At 44.1% G+C, this 19,092-nt stretch overlaps 1 protein-coding gene across 10 annotated transcripts in view; it reads left to right on the top strand.

Moving 5' to 3' along the window:
* The window catches only part of CACNA2D1 (calcium voltage-gated channel auxiliary subunit alpha2delta 1), a 1,026,983-nt gene that overhangs the window by 735,100 nt on the left and 272,791 nt on the right, over positions 1 to 19,092 (top strand). For 9 of the 10 annotated variants that reach the window (XM_029615087.1, XM_029615085.1, XM_029615090.1 and 6 more), the window contains 2 exons: positions 7,607 to 7,696; positions 16,217 to 16,285. In XM_029615087.1, the coding sequence (XP_029470947.1) occupies positions 7,607 to 7,696; positions 16,217 to 16,285 (159 nt within the window). Of the gene's footprint in view, positions 1 to 7,606; positions 7,697 to 16,216; positions 16,286 to 17,324; positions 18,014 to 19,092 lie in introns of those variants that run through there. The other variant, XM_029615093.1, reaches the window with a different exon arrangement.

Here is a 19,092-nt window from a genome sequence, read left to right as displayed (position 1 = left end):
TATTTCATGGACACACACTGACCGGTGCCCCAAATGTGGTATGGAACTGGGAAGCTCTACACACATGCTTTGGCACTGCTCTCATGTTCAATCCTTTTGGAAAGCAGTCCATTCTACCGCTTCCAGAATTATAAAATTCCCAATTGCATTCGATCCTAACTTGTGGGTTTTTGGGCGAGAGTTTTCCACTACAGAGATGCGAAACACCCCACATCGGATGCTCTTGGTCAAAATGGGCCTTCTAGGAAAGAAAACTATACTTTTGTCATAGGCGACATCCCTACCCCCAATTGCGGAAATTTGGTTTCAAAAATAGATACGAATGTTCACTTACGAATTTCTTTTGGCTAAACAATATTCTGTTAAACGGTTAACCCAAGTGCGCCAATTGTGGGACCCAGTGGAGAATCATCTCTCTCCAAAAATTAGAACCGATTTGCAAAATGTCATAATCTCATAGTTGTGCACCTTTGTACATCTGGAATCTTCACTGTGACGTCGGGGGCACCTTCTGGTTTTAAGGGATACACAGCTTCTCCCTTCATTTCATGCACTGCTCCCGGTACCTCTGTTACTAACGTTAGCTTAACTTTATTCACCTTCATTTAATTTGTTTTAACTTACTTTAAGAGCCATATTCTCCTCCTGATGGATGGAGGGTTGGGAAGGGGGGAATGGGGTGGGGAAAAATGGAAAATCGTGAGAGAATGACAGGCACGATAATTTCACCTAACTGCCCTTTACATACTTTTATTTGAAAATGAAGACAGAGGGGACAGATATTAGTTAGTCACACTTTTTGAATAGTTCTCTCTGTTGGGGTATTGGACAATAATTACTGTCACCATGACCAACAGTTCCTATTCCTATTCTTATAATGGTTGGGCATGGTACAGATATTTCAGTTAAGATTGTTATGATTGTTAATATCGAGGCTTTATGAATACTCTGTCTTTATGCTGTATTCTGTGAACTGTAATGTTTGTGTATAGTATCACTTATATGGTACACTGTGGATTGTGTACTTTCTTGTATTTGATCTCTCACCAATAAATATGAGAAAAAAACTCCAAAAACCCCCAAAAGTCAAAACATGGATTGTGCATACACAGTAAAATCTAAAAATATAATTCAAACCGCTGGGTCTGGCAAACATCTAGAACCATCACATGCATGAAAATATACAACTATGTTTTATACTCTAAAATTGAAAGAAAACTTAAGATTTGCTTACAATAGAGATGTGAATCGGAACCGGAATCCGTTCCGATTCCGGTTCCGATTCACATGTGGGGTTGTTTCAATCGGGCCCTATCGTGGTTTTGTTTATCGGCTGCACCCCAGCCGATAAACAAAAAACCCACCCCGACCCCTTAAAAGTAACCCCTTAGCTTCCCCCACCCTCCCGACCCCCCAAAAAACTTTTTACAGGTACCTGGTGGTCCAGTGGGGGTCCCTGGAGCGATCTCCCACGATCTCCCGCTCCGGGCCGTCCTCCCGCTCCCAGGCCGTCGGTGCCACTAATCAAAATGGCGCCGATGGCCCTTTGCCCTTACCATGTGACAGGGTATCCGTGCCATTGGCTGCATCCTGTCACATGGTAGGAGCACTGGATGGCCGGCGTCATCTTGTGCTCCTACCATGTGACAGGGGCTGACCAATGTACCGATAGCCCCTGTGACATAGTAAGGGCAAAGGCTATCAGCGCCATTTTCAATACTGGCAGCCGACGGTCCGAGTGCAGGAGGTCGCTCCCGGACCCCCGCTGGACTTTTGTAGGTAGCAGAGGTTCTAAGCCATGAGATACCACAGGCTGGCACTGGCTGTCAACATAATAGTTTAAATAGTACAGAAGAGATCACGTGACACCTTGAGCTGGTAGGATGTGACCTGCTTAGCTCCGATCTCCACATCTCACCATCTGCCCCCATCCAATGCTTTCACCCATTCTTTTTCGGCATCCTGCGACCTACTCAAGCTTATGTAACCCTGCTGCTTGCGAATAGTGGAATGAAAACTCGATTGGCAAAAAAAAGAAAAGGAAAAGGAGAAATCAAAAGTGGACGGTAACAAAATGGCGGATGCAGTTTCCTCAGTGCGCTCCAATTTTAACACAAGACTCCGGACTTGCCGGTCTCAAAATGGCAGTGGTGAAAGCTTTGGCTCCTGCATTTAAGAAACTAGTTGACAAGCTTGAAGAATTTACTGAACGAATGAGCGCATCTGAGATTCTGTGTACAGAGGTGGAGCAAAGAGTGTCAGACAACCAAGATGCCATTCCTGCCACGTGGGAGGAATTAAAAGAGGAAAAGATTGAGGAGCTCAGAAATCGTTCACAACATAACAATCTACGATTTGTTGGACTCCTTGAATCGGTGACCTAAGACAGTTTCTTGAAGCCTGGTTAGTAAAGGGTAGATTTTAATAGCTGTGAGCGTGCGTCCATGTGCGCCCACTTCCCCGCACGTGCACATGGCCATGCCGATTTTATAACATGCGCTCGCTTGTTATAAAATCGATAAGCCCCGCGCACATGCGCGCCAGATTTTGTAATGTGTGTGTGTGCAGCGCGCGCAAGGTGGGGAGGGTTTTTGCATATCTCGCAAGTCAATGCATTTTGGCCTTCCCCAGTTCCCTTCCAGTCTGCTCCAATTAATTTCTTTGGCATTTCTCTAGTAGACTGTGGTCTTGTTTGTGTGTTTGTGGCTTCTGACCATGACAGTTACTCGGGTAACTTTATCTGATATAACTTTATATAGATATTCAGTGGCACTTATCCAAATGAGCCGCCAGGGAATATTCCTGCCTAACGTTACCTAGCACTGAAATCTGACACTACAACCTGTCTCTTTTTATCCAATGACTGACCTAGCAGGATGGGACACTTTCAACTCAAAAAGTTACCTGGAGAAACCTTTTTGTAATTTCAACTTCAGGGAGGGCAATTTTCAAAGGAACTTCTATGGGTGAAGCATTGCTTTACCTGCAGGGTGGGCCTTTTTGAAAATTCCCTTCCTCAAAGGGCCAGATTTTCAAAGGGTTGCGCACACCGGGCCTATTGCCCCGGGATGCGTGTAAGTCCCGGGGATTGCAGAAAGGTGTGGGAAGGGGGGCAGGGAGGTCCGGGGGCAGTCCAGGGGCGGGGCCAGAGGATCCAGGCGGGGTCAGAGGGGCGGGGTCAGAGGATCCAGACAGGGTCAGAGGGGCAGGGTCAGAGGATCCAGGCAGGGTCAGAGGGGTGGGGTCAGAGGATCCAGGAGAGGTCAGAGGGGTGGGGTCAGAGGATCCAGGCAGGGTCAGAGGGGCGGGGTCAGAGGGGTGGGGTCAGAGGATCCAGGAGGGGTCAGAGGGGTGGGGTCAGAGGATCCAGGCAGGGTCAGAGGGGCGGGGTCAGAGGATCCAGGCACAGCAGCTATTTGGGATCACGCAAGTTATAAAATCGGGTGTACATGTGCGCACGCACCTTTTTAAAATCTACCCCAAAATGCATACATCTCCTAAGTGCACTGGGGAGAGGCAGAGTCTGGCTGCGATTTGCATCTATGGATGTACATTTTGGTTATGAAAAGTATGGGGTAGATTTTAAGACCTGCGCGTGCGCACATGGATGCCCAATTTTATAACATGTGCGCGCATGTTATAAAATCAGGAGTCAGCGCGCGCAAGGCCGTGCAAATGGCCCCTGTGCCGGGAGACTCTAACCCCGCCCCCTTTTCCGAAGCTCCGGGACTTATTTGTGTCCCGGGGCTTTATGCAGGTAACTGGGCCTTTTTAAAATAGGCCCGGCATGCAACAGCCCACCTACGCGCGTAAATCCGGGCCTATGTTCATCATACATCATTTTTCCCATACAAAGTAGTAAGGGTAACTGTGTGGAAAGATTTTGTGGCATAATTTTCACAGTGAACTTGTGCATATAAGTTCACTTTGAAAATTGGTGCAACTTAGGAGTATAACACTCTCCAGATTTATGTGGACGTTTATAATATTACCCGAAAATATTAAATAAAAAAATAGTTCAGGTTTTGAGGGTAGGTGATAGAAATAGTGAAAGATGGCAGATAAAGACCAAAATGATCCATCCAGTCTGCCATCAAGTTTTTTTGGGGGTAGAAGCAACTGCTGCTCTGTTCAAGGTACCCCCAAGACTTCTGCCTCTCTAAACGGGCTCCTCCCAGGTAGTGGAAGGGATGTAGCTCAAAAAGCCAGAAGAAGAAGACGGGGGCAGTGACAGGGTAGAGACCAAAGCTGTGCAGAGTAGTAGGAAGACTGTTGTTTTGAGCAAGGCCAGGATCCTGTATCTCACAAGAGAGATCCCACATAGAAATTCACCCATTGAGGAACAAGCCATCCCAGGTGCAGATGCCCCCATAATCAGGACGAGCTTTAAGAGCCTGCTCTGAAGGCTGAATAAGGGAGAGATACAGCTAAATGCTGGATCTATAGCTTTCTAAGAGAGCTTGAGACCCTGATGCCTTGCTTACTTTCGGGCCAATACAGTAAACCAGCGGGAGAGTGCACGCGCACAGGCCACTCTCCTGTGCGCGCGATTCAGTAACTTAATTTATTTAAATTAGGCCCCACGGTAAAAAGAGGCGCTAGGGACACTAGCGTGTCCCTAGCGCCTCTTTTTTGACGGAAGCAGCAGCTGTCAGCGGGTTTGACAGCCGACGCTCAATTTTGCCGGCGTCTGTTCTTGAGCCCGCTGACAGCCACGGGTTCGGAAACCGGACGCCAGCAAAATTGAGCGTTCGGTTTTCAAGCCGCGGGCCCATTTTAATTTAATTTTTTTTTTTATTTTTAACTTTTTTTTAACTTTTGGGGCCTCCGACTTAATATCGCCATGATATTAAGTCGGAAGGTGCACAGAAAAGCAGTTTTTACTGCTTTTCTGTGCACTTTTCCGGTGCCGGTAGAAATTAGCGCCTACCTTTGGGTAGGCGCTAATTTCTGAAAGTAAAATGTGCGGCTTGGCTGCACATTTTACTTTCTGAATCGCTCGGGAATGACTAATAGGGCCATCAATATGCATTTGCATGTTGCGGGCGCTATTAGTCTCGGGGGGGAGAGGGAGGTTGGACGTGCGTTTTCGATGCGCTGTTACCGGAGCACACTGTACTGTATCGGCCTGTTTATTAGTAGATATGTGAATTGCCTGTATTATTGCTTAAGAAAGAAAGTTTGGGCTTATCAGTCCCAAAAACCTTACTAAATTGTTTCCTTGTCTGGTTGAACCTGAGTCCCTTTCCCACCTTGAGGTCTTTTGAAATAACTCTGCTGATTGGTCCATTCTGCTTGCTAATCATGATGCAATTGATTAAGGAGTAGTAGATACTAGAGATGTGAATCGTGTCCTCGATCGTCTTAACGATCGATTTCGGCTGGGAGGGGGAGGGAATCGTATTGTTGCCGTTTGGGGGGGTAAAATATCGTGAAAAATCGTAAAAAATCGAAAAAACGTAAAATCGCAAAACCGGCACATTAAAACCCCCTAAAACCCACCCCCGACCCTTTAAATTAAATCCCCCACCCTCCCGAACCCCCCCCAAATGACTTAAATAACCTGCGGGTCCAGCAGCGGTCCGGAACGGGCTCCTGCTACTGAATCTTGTTGTCTTCGGCCGGCGCCATTTTCCAAAATGGCGCCGAAAAATGGCGGCGGCCATAGATGAACACGATTGGACGGCAGGAGGTCCTTCCGGACCCCCGCTGGACTTTTGGCAAGTCTTGTGGGGGTCAGGAGGCCCCCCCAAGCTGGCCAAAAGTTCCTGGAGGTCCAGCGGGGGTCAGGGAGCGATTTCCCGCCGCGAATCGTTTTCGTACGGAAAATGGCGCCGGCAGGAGATCGACTGCAGGAGGTCGTTCAGCGAGGCGCCGGAACCCTCGCTGAACGACCTCCTGCAGTCGATCTCCTGCCGGCGCCATTTTCCGTACGAAAACGATTCGCGGCGGGAAATCGCTCCCTGACCCCCGCTGGACCTCCAGGAACTTTTGGCCAGCTTGGGGGGGGCCTCCTGACCCCCACAAGACTTGCCAAAAGTCCAGCGGGGGTCCGGAAGGACCTCCTGCCGTCCAATCGTGTTCGTCTATGGCCGCCGCCATTTTTCGGCGCCATTTTGGAAAATGGCGCCGGCCGAAGACAACAAGATTCAGTAGCAAGAGCCCGTTCCGGACCGCCGCTGGACCCGCAGGTTATTTAAGTCATTTGGGGGGGGTTCGGGAGGGTGGGGGATTTAATTTAAAGGGTCGGGGGTGGGTTTTAGGGGGTTTTAGTGTGCCGGCTCACGATTCTAACGATTTATAACGATAAATCGTTAGAATCTCTATTGTATTGTGTTCCATAATGGTTTAAGACGATATTAAAATTATCGGACGATAATTTTAATCGTCCTAAAACGATTCACATCCCTAGTAGATACTATGCAGTGGTCCTTATGTTGCTATGAATGCTGATCTGATCTTAGCAATTTGGGAATAAATGTGGAGCTCACATTTCTTACCAACATTAAAATAGTAGGCAGTGAATATAAGTTGCACTCATTCATGTGATATGGTGTGTGTTGTTATTTTTTTATATTTGTATCTCTTTTTAAGTATGTGTATATACAGTATATAGTTTGTGTGTGTGTATGTGTGTTGGGGGTAATCTGGTCTATTACAGCCTGTGTATGTCTGTGCATGTGTGTCTGTGCCTGCCTGTGGTGATGTGTGAGTTTGGGGGAGCCTGTGTCTGCCTCTGTGTGCTTGTCTGTGCCTGTTGAAGTGTGTGTATATGGAGCATGTATGCTTGTACCTGCATGTTTGTGTGTCTGTGATGATGTGTATGTATGTATGTGAGTATCTGTGAATGTGCATGTGTGCACACGACAGTGTCTTTGCACAGTGCACTTCCATCATTCCAGGCACTATCTGGTGGCCACAGACAGACAAAACAGTGTGACCAACATACACACACACACACATACCCCTAATAAAGGCTTATGTCGTTCACACTGTTGTGTCTGTCTGTGGCCACAAGGTGGCACTTGGAATGGTGGAAGATGCACTGTACAAAGACAATATGCTCTGTCTGCAAAGCACTGTTGTGTGCACACACGCATAATCACAAACACTCATGCAGACACATATCGGCACAGGCACGCACACACATATGCAGGCACGAGCATATATGCTCACATACACACACCCGTCCCAGGCACAGACAAGCACATAGAGACAGACACAGGCTTCCCTGAACACACACACATAGGCAGAGACAGACACACACACACACATACACATACATGCTGTTATAGACCAGACTACCCAAGCAATGCCAGACACTTTTCGCTAGTGTGTATGTGTGTGTGTGTGTGTGTATGAGTGTGTGTGTGAGTGTGTGTGTGTGTGTGTGAGTGTGTGTGAGTGTGTATGTGTGAGTGTGTATGTGTATGTATGTGTGAGTGTGTGTGTGTGTATGTGTGTGTGTGTGTATGAGTGTGTGTGTGAGTGTGTGTGTGTATGTATGTGTGAGTGTGTGTGTGTGTATGTGTGTGTGTGTGTGTGTGTGTGTGTGTATCTATATATATGTAATCTCTTGTAACTTTGATTTATTCTGTTTCTGCAGGAGTACTTGGATGTTTTGGGAAGACCAATGGTTTTAGCTGGAGAGAAAGCCAAACAAGTTCAGTGGACCAATGTCTATTTGGATGCACTGGTATGACATGCATGTAATTTATCTTCATGTTAAATAGAATTTACTACCAGCACTTTATACTATATAATGTTCAGCTAGTAATCATTTACAAGCTTTGTCCATGAAAAAATTAGTATTATCCTTTCACAGATAGAATTATAAGCCCTGTACATGTATTTATAAATTAAATGTATGAAAGTTTTGCAGCATGATGCTTTTGTCAGTAGGGATGTGCAGCCTTTTATTTGGTTCAGTTGGGTCATTCATTTTTGGCCTGTTTTCCAACCAGATTTCATTCTGAAGCCTAGATTCATCATTTTGCGATAAAAATAGCAAAAATAGTGCCCGTGATCAAAAAAGGGGCATGGTTATGCTAATTGTCCTCGTACCACATAATTATTGTTTTGCATTGCGAGTTAAATTTATCAATCTTTTGCTGCTGGCAAGAGAAAGAGAGAGAGAGACTGTAGAGGCTCACTAAGCAGTTAACTTTGTGCACCACTGTAAGAGGGGCCACTAATAACTCGGGGTGAGGTTTGTGGGGTGGGGTGCACTCTGGGGGGCAGTTTTACATGCACAGTCGTACGTACGATAAGTACAGTTACCATCAGTGAAGATTTAATGATTTGGAGAGATGAAAGGTGATGCACTATCTACCGAGCTGCAATCATGCTAGGTAGAGAGAACATGGTCCAAATGTACTCTTCTTTCACCTTTCATCCCTCCAAATCAGATTAAATCTTCACTGATGGTTATTGTGCTGTTTGTACGTATGACTGTACATGTTAAACTGCTCCCTAAACCCCAACTCTCCCCACAGACCTCACCCCAAGCACAGAATGGCAGTTACTACACTTAACAGACACATAGGGGTAACCTGCATGTAGTGGCAGTTACTTTCCGTGGCGGATACATGGGGGTAACCCATACGGAGCGGCAGTTGTTACCACGGGAAACTTGCTGGGCAAACTGAATGGACCATTTTGTCTTTTTCTGCCGACATTTCTGTTACTATGTTAGATGTCATACAAAATAAAGAGATATTCAGTTCCTGTTTATCCACAATCCCAGCCATCCCCAACAAGGGAAACCCTTTCTCTATCATCCCAGAGAATTCTTTGATAGCTCTTTGTAGATTTGTAGGACATCCTATAGTAACAACTTTCTAATTTCTGTTTTGCTTAATTTTCAAAAACATCATGAGGGGGAGATAAATATTTTAAACTTCAGTGGATTCAGGCTTCTAATCTGTAATGTTTGAACTATCGTTGAGAGTCAGTAACATTCCAGAAATTTAGCCTGTTGTAATTATTGGAACAAATTATTGGAAAAGTTACGCAAGCAGTGTCTTGAATATGCTCTAGGGAAATTTGTACATGACATTTTTTTTCCCTGTGGTTTCTATTTTTGGCTGTTTTTTGTCCTTAAGAGTTGTGCAAGTTAACAGAAAAGAGACCTAATTCAGAATTTATCTTCCTCCTTATCTTCTAGTTCTTGTAAACTGAACATGTGCGGGAAACTAAACAAAGCCTTGTACGATTAAGAGCTGTACTGATATAAATATACGAGTTGAATGTACTCACCTCAAATTATGGTAATTAATGATTGCTAATGCATAACCTTTCCATATCAGTATATGCAAGTACATGGTCATGAAGTCTTGTCTGGATTACTGTAAAATCTTGTATCCGTCTGTGACATTAGGCTTTCTAGAAGAACCATTTGGTATATCTCATAATATTTTCAGTGGCCAGAAGTTCATTGGCTAGGCTTCCTGGTTATTGTAGAGGTACTTGCTGGAAATACTGAGGATATTATATGAAGTAAGTTCCTGCTATTTGTCCTATGCATCTTTTCATATTGTAAGTAAAAATTAAAATTCAGATAATAATGCAAGAACAATTGAAATTTGAAATGGTAACTGAAGGCAGAAAAAGAGCATGCAGTCTTTTTAGTTATTCCAGTCCACATGAGGAATATTTAAGAACATAAGAACATGCCACGCTGGGTCAGACCAAGGGTCCATCAAGCCCAGCATCCTGTTTCCAACAGAGGCCAATCCAGGCCATAAGAACCTGGCAATTACCCAAACACTAAGAAGATCCCATGCTACTGATGCAATTAATAGCAGTGGCTATTCCCTAAGGGGTAGATTTTATAAGAAGCACGCGAGCGTACTTTTAGTTCGCACAACCCTGCGCAATCAAGAGTACACCGGATTTTAATAGATACGCGCGTAGCCAGGGTCAGCGCGTGCAAGGGGGTGAACATTTGTGCACCTTGCACGTGTTGAGCCCTGCGTGCGCTGCCCGTTCCCTCCGAGGCCGCTCCGAAATCGGAGCGGCCTCGGAGGGAATTTTTTTTTGTTCCCCCCCACCTTTCCCTCCCTTCCCCTACCTAACCTACCCCCCAGCCCTAACTAAATTGCTCCCCCTTACCTTTATTTTAAAAGTTACACCTACCTGGGCCAGCTGCCGGCGCCATTCCCCGGCCCAGGAGCAGTTTTGGAGTTTTCGGAGGCCTCGGCCACACCCCTGGCCGAAACCACACCTGTGGCCCCGCCCCAGGAATGCCCTCGATGACGCGCCGCCCCCGACATGCCCCCAACACACACCCCCAGGAAAGCCCCGGGACTTACGCGCGTTCCGGGGCTTGCGCGCGCCACCGAACCTATGCAAGATAGGCTCGGCGCGTGCAGGGGTGGAAGTGGCAGCTTTTCGGGGGTTATTCGCGTATCTTATGCACGTACCACGTTGAAAATCTGCCCCTAAGTAAACTTGATTAATAGCAGTTAATGGACTTCTCCTCCAAGAACTTATCCAAACTTCTTTTGAACCCAGCTACACTAACTGCACTAACCACATCCTCTGGCAACAAATTCCAGAGCTTTACTGTGCGTTGAGTGAAAAAGAATTTTCTCCGATTAGTCTTAAATGTGCTACTTGCTAACTTCATGGAATGCCCCTTAGTCCTTTTACTATCCGATTATCCCATCTGTTAGCCATATAAGCTGGCCTGCTTCTAGGATATTGCTCCCTAGTCCTACTATTTTCTTTTCTTTTCTCTGGAATCTTGGAAATATGAGCATATTATAATACCTTTTGCTACAGGCACACCTAGCCAGTCAGGTTTTGAGGATTGACAGAGTGAATATGCATTAAATAGATTTTCATACCCCAAATCTCCAAGGTATGCAAATCTATCTCATCCATATCCATTATGGAAATCTTGCAAACCCGATTGGATAAGTGTGGGAAATACTGAGTTAATATATACCTAGAACATGTCTCTTCCTCTCTGATTCAGAAAAGTGGCTTTCTGTTTCTTTTCTTCTTTCCAGTCTCTGGTGCATTTTTGAGGAATTTTCACAACAGCCCAGATAGCTCCAAAATCCCTGGGTACGTTTTCCTATTGACTTTAGAGCAATTCTGAAAGGGAAGAATGACCACACTTTCCCTTTGAAAATTGGCTTAGGAAAAAATATCCATAGAGATCTGCACCAGCTTTGTCCCTTTAAAATAACACAGAGCTCTTTGATTTGAATGTCAGGGGTAGAGGGCCCAGGACCTCAATGGTTGCTGGATATGAGGGATGAGGGTGGAAATTAAGATACATGGGGCAATTTCAGAATGCAGGCTGAGGGAAGTGGTACCATGGGGGCTACTTTTCACTAGAGTAGTCATGAGGGATAGTCAATGCATGGGGATTCATGTGTGAGGGGATCCATGGTCTACTCTAAAATGGTTTTTATTATGCCCGACTGGATGGGGGAAGATCAGAGCCCATACCAGGTTTGCGTTACTGGCAGTGTTAATGCTTCAATGTTAATTGTGACTTTAATATCAGTTTCACTACAGGTTTAAGCCCGTTTAATAAATTTGCATAAATTTGCCCAATTTTAACATGGCTTATTAAACACTCTCCTTAATGTGAATTCTCGCTAAATTCAATGGAAATTACATTTTTTTCTCTGAGAATCTGAAACAAGCTTAACATTTTACTGAATTCAAACCACACTAAAATTTCCCTACTTCGCTTCTGACATCCGTAAACAAAAAAATCTTCATCTAACTGTAATGAAACTTGGGGGCCTTCCAGTCTTTTCCATCGAGTGTCACATGTATGATTTTTTTTACCCGCCGGTGAGAAGTTGTATGTCTACACCTGGTGCAAAGAGCTCCTGGATCTCAAAGAACGAGTCTGATCTCTGGAGGCTAGAGTGGCAGACCTGGAGGAGCTGAGGCAGACAGAGAGGTATATAGATGAGACCTTCAGGGACATAGTAGCCAAGTCCCAACTCCAGTCTGGCAGCCGTGGTGCTGCCTTGGATCGGGAAGGTCTTCTGGTCAGAGAGCATCACCCTCGTGTATCAGGAAGTGCTCCTATAGGAAGGACCTGCTCTCCAGGTGGTATATTGTCCTCTAGCTACAAGGATGAGTCTCCCAGGGCTACTGCCCAGGAGAGAAAGGGTTAGGGCAGCTGTCATAGTGGTGATTTGATTATTAGAAATGTAGATAGCTGGGAGCTGGTGGACATGAGGACCACCTGGTAACTTGCCTGCCTCGTGAGAAGGTGGCAGACTTCATGCAGATAGGATTTTAGACAGTGCTGGGGAGGATCCAGCTATCGTTGTTCATGTGGGCACCAACAACATTGGAAAATGTGGGAGGGAGGTTCTGTAGGCCAAATTTAGGGTTTTAGGTAAGAACATAAGAACTTGCCATGCTGGGTCAGACCAAGGATCCATCAAGCCCAGCATCCTGTTTCCAACAGAGGCCAAACCAGGCCAGGTAGAAAGCTGAAATCCAGAACCTCCAGGTTAGCATTCTCTGAAATGCTCCCTGTTCCATGTGCAGGTCCCCAGAGGCAGGCAGAGCTCCAGAGTCTCACTGAATGAATTAAACAATAGTGCAAGGAAGAGGGATTCAGTTTTGTAAGGAACTGGGCAACCTTTTGGGGAAGGGGAAGTCTTTTTGGAAAGGATGGGCTTCACCTTAACCAGAGTGGAACCAGGCTGCTGGTGCTAACCTTTAAAAAGGACATAGAGCAGTTTTTAAACTAGAACAAAGGGGAAGGCCGACAATCACTCCGCAGAACATGATTCGGAGGGAGGTATCTTCGAAGGATACTAATGAAGTAGTAGAGTTAGGCCATCCCAATGGAGAGGTTCCAATAAAAGCAAAAGTAGTCCATGTGCCTATATGTAATAGGGATGTGAATCATTTTTCTAATGAATTGAAATATCGTACGATATTTCTAAATTCGTTAATATAGCGGATGAAAAAAGAAACGATAACTTTTCCCCCCACATTTTCGTAAAAATCATTCTGAAGGAACTAAAAAATGAAATTTCAGACCCATTAGTAAAAATTTGTAACTTATCATTAAAATCCTCCATTGTACCTGAAGACTGGAGGATAGCAAATGTAACCCCAATATTTAAAAAGGGCTCCAGGGGCGATCCGGGAAACTACAGACCGGTTAGCCTGACTTCAGTGCCAGGAAAAATAGTGGAAAGTGTTCTAAACATCAAAATCACAGAACATATAGAAAGACATGGTTTAATGGAACAAAGTCAGCATGGATTTACCCAGGGCAAGTCTTGCCTCACAAATCTGCTTCACTTTTTTATTTATTTATTTATTTTTAGTTTTTATAAACCGACGTTCCTGTATAAAATACATATCACACCGGTGTACAGTGAAGTAAAAAACTGTCGCCACGTGGGCGGCTTACATTATAACAAATAACAATTAACATTTAAATAACATTAAATTTTTGAAGGAGTTAATAAACATGTGGATAAAGGTGAACCAGTAGATATAGTATACTTGGATTTTCAGAAGGCGTTTGACAAAGTTCCTCATGAGAGGCTTCTAGGAAAAGTAAAAAGTCATGGGATAGGAGGCGATGTCCTTTCGTGGATTACAAACTGGCTAAAAGACAGGAAACAGAGAGTAGGATTAAATGCACAATTTTCTCAGTGGAAGGGAGTGGACAGTGGAGTGCCTCAGGGATCTGTATTGGGACCCTTACTTTTCAATATATTTATAAATGATCTGGAAAGAAATACGAGTGAGATAATCAAATTTGCAGATGACACAAAATTGTTCAGAGTAGTTAAATCACAAGCAGATTGTGATAAATTGCAGGAAGACCTTGTGAGACTGGAAAATTGGGCATCCAAAGGGTAACTTTGATAAAATGAGGAAAATAGAAAAAACTGAAAGGTACAAATGCAAAAATTAAATGTACAACAGGCGTGGACATTGTTTGTTTATTTATTTATTTATTTATTTTAAGAGTTATACCGGGGCACATAAATAACATCACCTCAGTTCACAGTGTAACATAACATAGCAACAAGCTTTACAATGAGTTTAAAAATACCATCTAAGAAGCACAGGCCATATGTATTCCATGCATTAAGAAAGCTGGAATGAAGGCCAAACAATTACTGGCGATGTCTTTTCATAGAATGGAAACTGGTTAAAAGACAGGAAACAGAGAGTAGGATTAAATGGTCAATTTTCTCAGTGGAAAAATGTAAAAAAATGGAAGGCTCAGGGATCTGGGCTTGAACCGGTGCTTTTTAACAGGGATGTGCATTCATTTGAACCAAATCCCATAACGTATTTTACCTGAAATTCGGGAAAAATTCATTTTCGGGTTTGCGCGGGGGGAGGGGCAAATTTATTTAAAAAAAACACAAAACAAAAAACCCACCACAACCCTTCTAATTTACTTAATTACAACCCTCCCACCCTCCTGAAACCCCCCCCAAAAAAAAAACTTACTAAAAGTCCCTGGTGGTCCAGTGTTCAAAATGGCGCCAATCGCCTTTGCCCTCACTATGTCACAGGGGCCAACCGTCTGTACCTGTGACATAGTGTGGGCAAAGGCGATCGGCGCCATTTTGAGTCCTGGCATCAGAAGGCCGGCGTGCAGGAGGTTGCTCCTGTACCCCTGCTGGACTTTTGGCAAGTCTTGTGGGGGTCAGGAGGCCCCCCCCCAAGCTGGCCAAAAGTCCCTGTGGGTCCAACGGGGATCCCGGAGCTACTTCCTGCACGCCGGCCGTCCGATGCCAGGACTCAAAATGACGCCGATAGCCTTTGCCCATACTATGTCACAGGGGCTACCGGTGCCATTGGTCAGCCCCTGTCACATGGTAGGAGCACAAGATGGCGCCGATGGCCATGTGACAGGGGCTGACCAATGGCACCGGTAGCCCCTGTGACAAAGGCTATTGGCGCCATGATGAAACCGGCACCGAGGGTGTGAGTGCAGGGGATGGTTCCCAGACCCCCCGCTGGACCACCAGGGAGTTTTGGTAAGTCTTGGGGGGGGGGTTCAGGAGGGTTTGTTTAAATTTGTATTTAGGAGGCCGAATAAAACAGAAATCCATTAAATACGTGGGGAGTCGCGATGCATTTCGCTTCCCCACGTATTTAACAGATAGGACAAAATATGTTGCGGATCACAAATACGTGGAAAACGGATGCACATCCCTAGAGTGAATTACAAAGCATGAAATCCAGAAAGTCTTCATGGTGTAGACTTAACCTCCTACTTGAAAAAAAAAAATGATGGTTTATATGGGCAGTTTTGGTCCTCAAGAACCACAATGAGCTCTGGTTTACAGGATATTCACAATGAATATATTTGCATGCACTGCCCCTCATGAATATTCATTGTGGGTATCCTGAAAACCAGACATGACAATGCCCATTCTGGTTTGATATGGAAACAGTGGGGTGGCATCCCTGAGAAAGTGACTCTTTGTGGAGGACTTGCAAGGGTCAGAGGGAACCTGTGTGAGCTGAGGGGATGAAGAGGATGAACGGTGAGAGAAGTCTGGGCTGAGCATAGGCTAAAGGAGGGGATGAAACTGAAAGAGATCTGAGAAGAACGAGGGACAGAGGCATGTTAATTGTCTGCTGACTCCTATATTATTGAAATATTTGTTTTACAGTACAGTATTTACAAAACCGTATTTTAATGATGACCAATGACCATTACAAGATAATGTTCTTTGGTTGGTCCTTCCTCTCAGGTTCCTTGTACTCATTTATCTGCTTATGTCATGTAGCGTTATGGAAATGTGTAGAAGTAGTAGTAGTAGTAGTCTTGTTGTGGAAATACATTTTTGTCATTATTTGACATTAACTCCCTCTCTTAAAGTCACATTTTGCCAAGAAGTTATTTTCTAGGCAACATTTTCTACCCATTACTATGAATTATTAATTACACAAAGTACATGTAGTTAAAAAGAGAGATCTTTCGCCATTTTCTGAAAAAATGACCTCCTGTGATAGTCACCTAGAAGAGCTGCTTGTTTGCTTTAGGAAGTAGCTAGAACTTTATTTTGCATAAAACAAAAAGTAAATGCTACATCTATGAAATTGGTAGGATCAAGACAGCATTTGTTTCTCCAAAATTATGTGCCCTATTGCAATTCTAACTTAGACTGCGTACGTACTACACTGTTTACTGTATCAATTGAATTTGTTTATGAATATTCAATGTCTGAAATGGTTGCAGGAACTTGGACTTGTCATAACTGGAACATTGCCTGTCTTCAATCTCACGAAAGACCACAACGGGCAAAAGGTAAGTTGTCACCAAGATCATTCATCTCGATTAATAAAGTCATGGAAATATGTAGATTGGTTCTTGAAAGCAAAATCAAGATTGGGCTACAGCTGCTTAATAGAAAAGAGGCTGGGAGAGTGAAATGACAGGTTTCTTCTTGCTGTTCTGACCTTCATACTTTTGCATGGGATTTAGTGAATGCCAGCATGGAGCACATGGGGAATTTGCATGGCTTTAGAAAAAGAATCCTATTTAGAAATTATGAAATTTCAGGAGGTTATGAGATGAATTACATGATCCTGAGACCCTCATTAGCAAGCTATTTTGGGGGTCATATCAGTGTAATACAAATGGACCTTCTAGGAATGAAGACGATGTTTCCGGCTTCTTTCCTCATTAAAATACATCTCCTGCCATAGAGGTTGTAATGCTACATTTCCTTCTTTTCAGAGGTCGTACTCACAGTTTACACTAAGCAAAACTTTTTGTATTCCAGTTTTTTTCAGGTGACATGAAACGCAAGTTATAAGTGGGGTATTGTTGGGGGGTGGAGGTGTCAATAGCTAGGTGTGTCTCCCTCCGTGTGGCTGAGTCCAAGCCCCATGGCTCTGGCTGCCATTCTACCCTTCCAAAAATACAACACTCTTTAGCAGCTGCACACTTAAGTGTCCAAACGATGGCTTCATGGCCCTATACATCTTACTTGCTGCCAACATAGGACCCCCATTTTTCATGACCTGGAGCTCTATAACCAAGAAGAGTCACAGTTAGACAGATTTACATTTATTAAAATTTATGGATCGCCTAGCACAAAAGCCGTAGGTGATGAACAAGGAAACATTCATAATCATAAAACCATAAAAGCAGATAAACAAGACAACAATAAAAATCAGGCAATTATAAAGTAAATATTAACAGATATAATCATAATAATAAAACAGACAGAATAAAATAAAATGGATTAACAGTAATATTAAAATAAATCAGCACCTTTAAAAACAGGTTGAATTAAATTGTTTTTTGAAATTCTTAACCAAATTGCATTGTTTGATGTCAGTCAGAAGAGAGTTCCAGAGGGAGGCCCCAGCAACAGAGAAGGCACACTCGCGGGTCATGTGCAATCATTCGACTTTTGGAGATGGAATTTCGAGCAGACCATGTTGAGAAGAACGTAATGTTCTTGTTGGTTGATAAAATTTCAAAATTGCATTGGCCTAATGATATGTCTGGTCATTTAAGAGTTTAAAAATTAACATTTCCACCTTATATTTAATTCATGTATTGAAAGCCAATGTAAATCAATCAGTGTGGATGTAATGTGATCATTACGATTTTTACCTGAATGCAAACGTGTGGCTGAGTTTAACAGCAACTGTAACTGATGTAAAGACGTATAAGTAATACCTAGGTATAGACTATTATAGTAATCTATGATGGGAAATATAGATGCTTGTAATACTGTAAGGAATTCAGGGACATGAAGTAGCTTTTTATGACCAGCAAGAACGTGAAGCCTATAAAAACCTTGAGATATAGCATGTTTAATTTGAAGATGAAATAAGAGAGTATCATGTAAGATTACACCAAGACTTTTGATATGACACTTAACTGGAAAAGAAACATTGTTCAAGGTGATAATATTTTCATTGAAAGAGGAGTATGGGCCATGTATAGCTAGAAATTCTGTTTTGGACATGTTTAATGCGAATTTGTTCTGCTGTAACCATTTTTGAATTGTAGATACACAGATGTTAAGGTGTTCTAATGCAATCTGCCCAGTTGGGCGAATACAGAGGGAAAACTGGATGTCGTCAGCATAGAGTTTATAACAGTCTGTCAAAGTGAACAGAATTTTAAAAATTGGGGCAAGATTAATATTGAAAAGTGTAGCTGAAAGCGCAGAACCCTGAGGAACCCCTGTTTTGACAGAAGAGAGCACAGACAAGTTGTTCTTGAATTCGATAGAGTGGGTCTGGTCAGAGAGATATGAATTGAGCAACTTGAGAACAATACCGGATAGGCCATATTCCTGCAGGTGAAAAAGTAAGATGATATGGGCAATAATGTCGGACTCGGAGGAGATATCTAGAGAAATTAGGAGATATCTAGAAAAATATGGGTAAACTGTTGCCCCGAGTCAAGACCTCTTCTTAGAAAGTCGGTAAGAGAAAGAAGTAAAAGCTTAGGGGCGGATTTTAAAAGGAGCGCGAATAGCCTACTTTTGTTTGCGCTCCAGGCGCAAACAAAAGTACGCTGGATTTTAGTAGATACGCGCGGAGCCGCACGTATCTGCTAAAAACCTGGATCGGCGCGCGCAAGGCTATGGATTTTGTATAGCCGGCGCGCGCCGAGCCATGCAGCCTACCCCCGTTCCCTCCAAGGCCGCTCCGAAATCGGAGCGGCCTCGGAGGGAACTTTCCTTTGCCCTCCCCTCACCTTCCCCTCCCTTCCCCTACCTAACCCACCCCCCGGCCCTGTCTAAACCCCCCCTTACCTTTGTCGGGGGATTTACGCCTCCCTCCGGGAGGCGTAAATCCCCGTGCGCCAGCGGGCCTCTTGCGCGCCGGGCCGCCTATGTAAAATAGGCTTCCCGGCACGCAGGGCCCTGCTCGCCTAAATCCACCCGGTTTTGGGCGGATTTAGGTGAGCAGGGCTCTGAAAATCCGCCCCTAAGTGCTCAAGGAGCAGCGAAAGCCATATTGATGAGGGTCTAATAATTCAAATTTCTCATGGCTGATTCAAGAATTTTAGTTAGATAAGGCAATGCAGAAAGTGACCTAATATTACCAGGATCTGTCAGATCAAGCAAACCTTTTTTCAAAAGT

This window comes from Rhinatrema bivittatum, chromosome 9 (assembly GCF_901001135.1).
Source record: "Rhinatrema bivittatum chromosome 9, aRhiBiv1.1, whole genome shotgun sequence".
Lineage (NCBI taxonomy): Eukaryota > Metazoa > Chordata > Amphibia > Gymnophiona > Rhinatrematidae > Rhinatrema > Rhinatrema bivittatum.
Note: the sequence above shows the minus strand (reverse complement) of the source record. Positions and strands in the feature narration are given on the sequence as shown.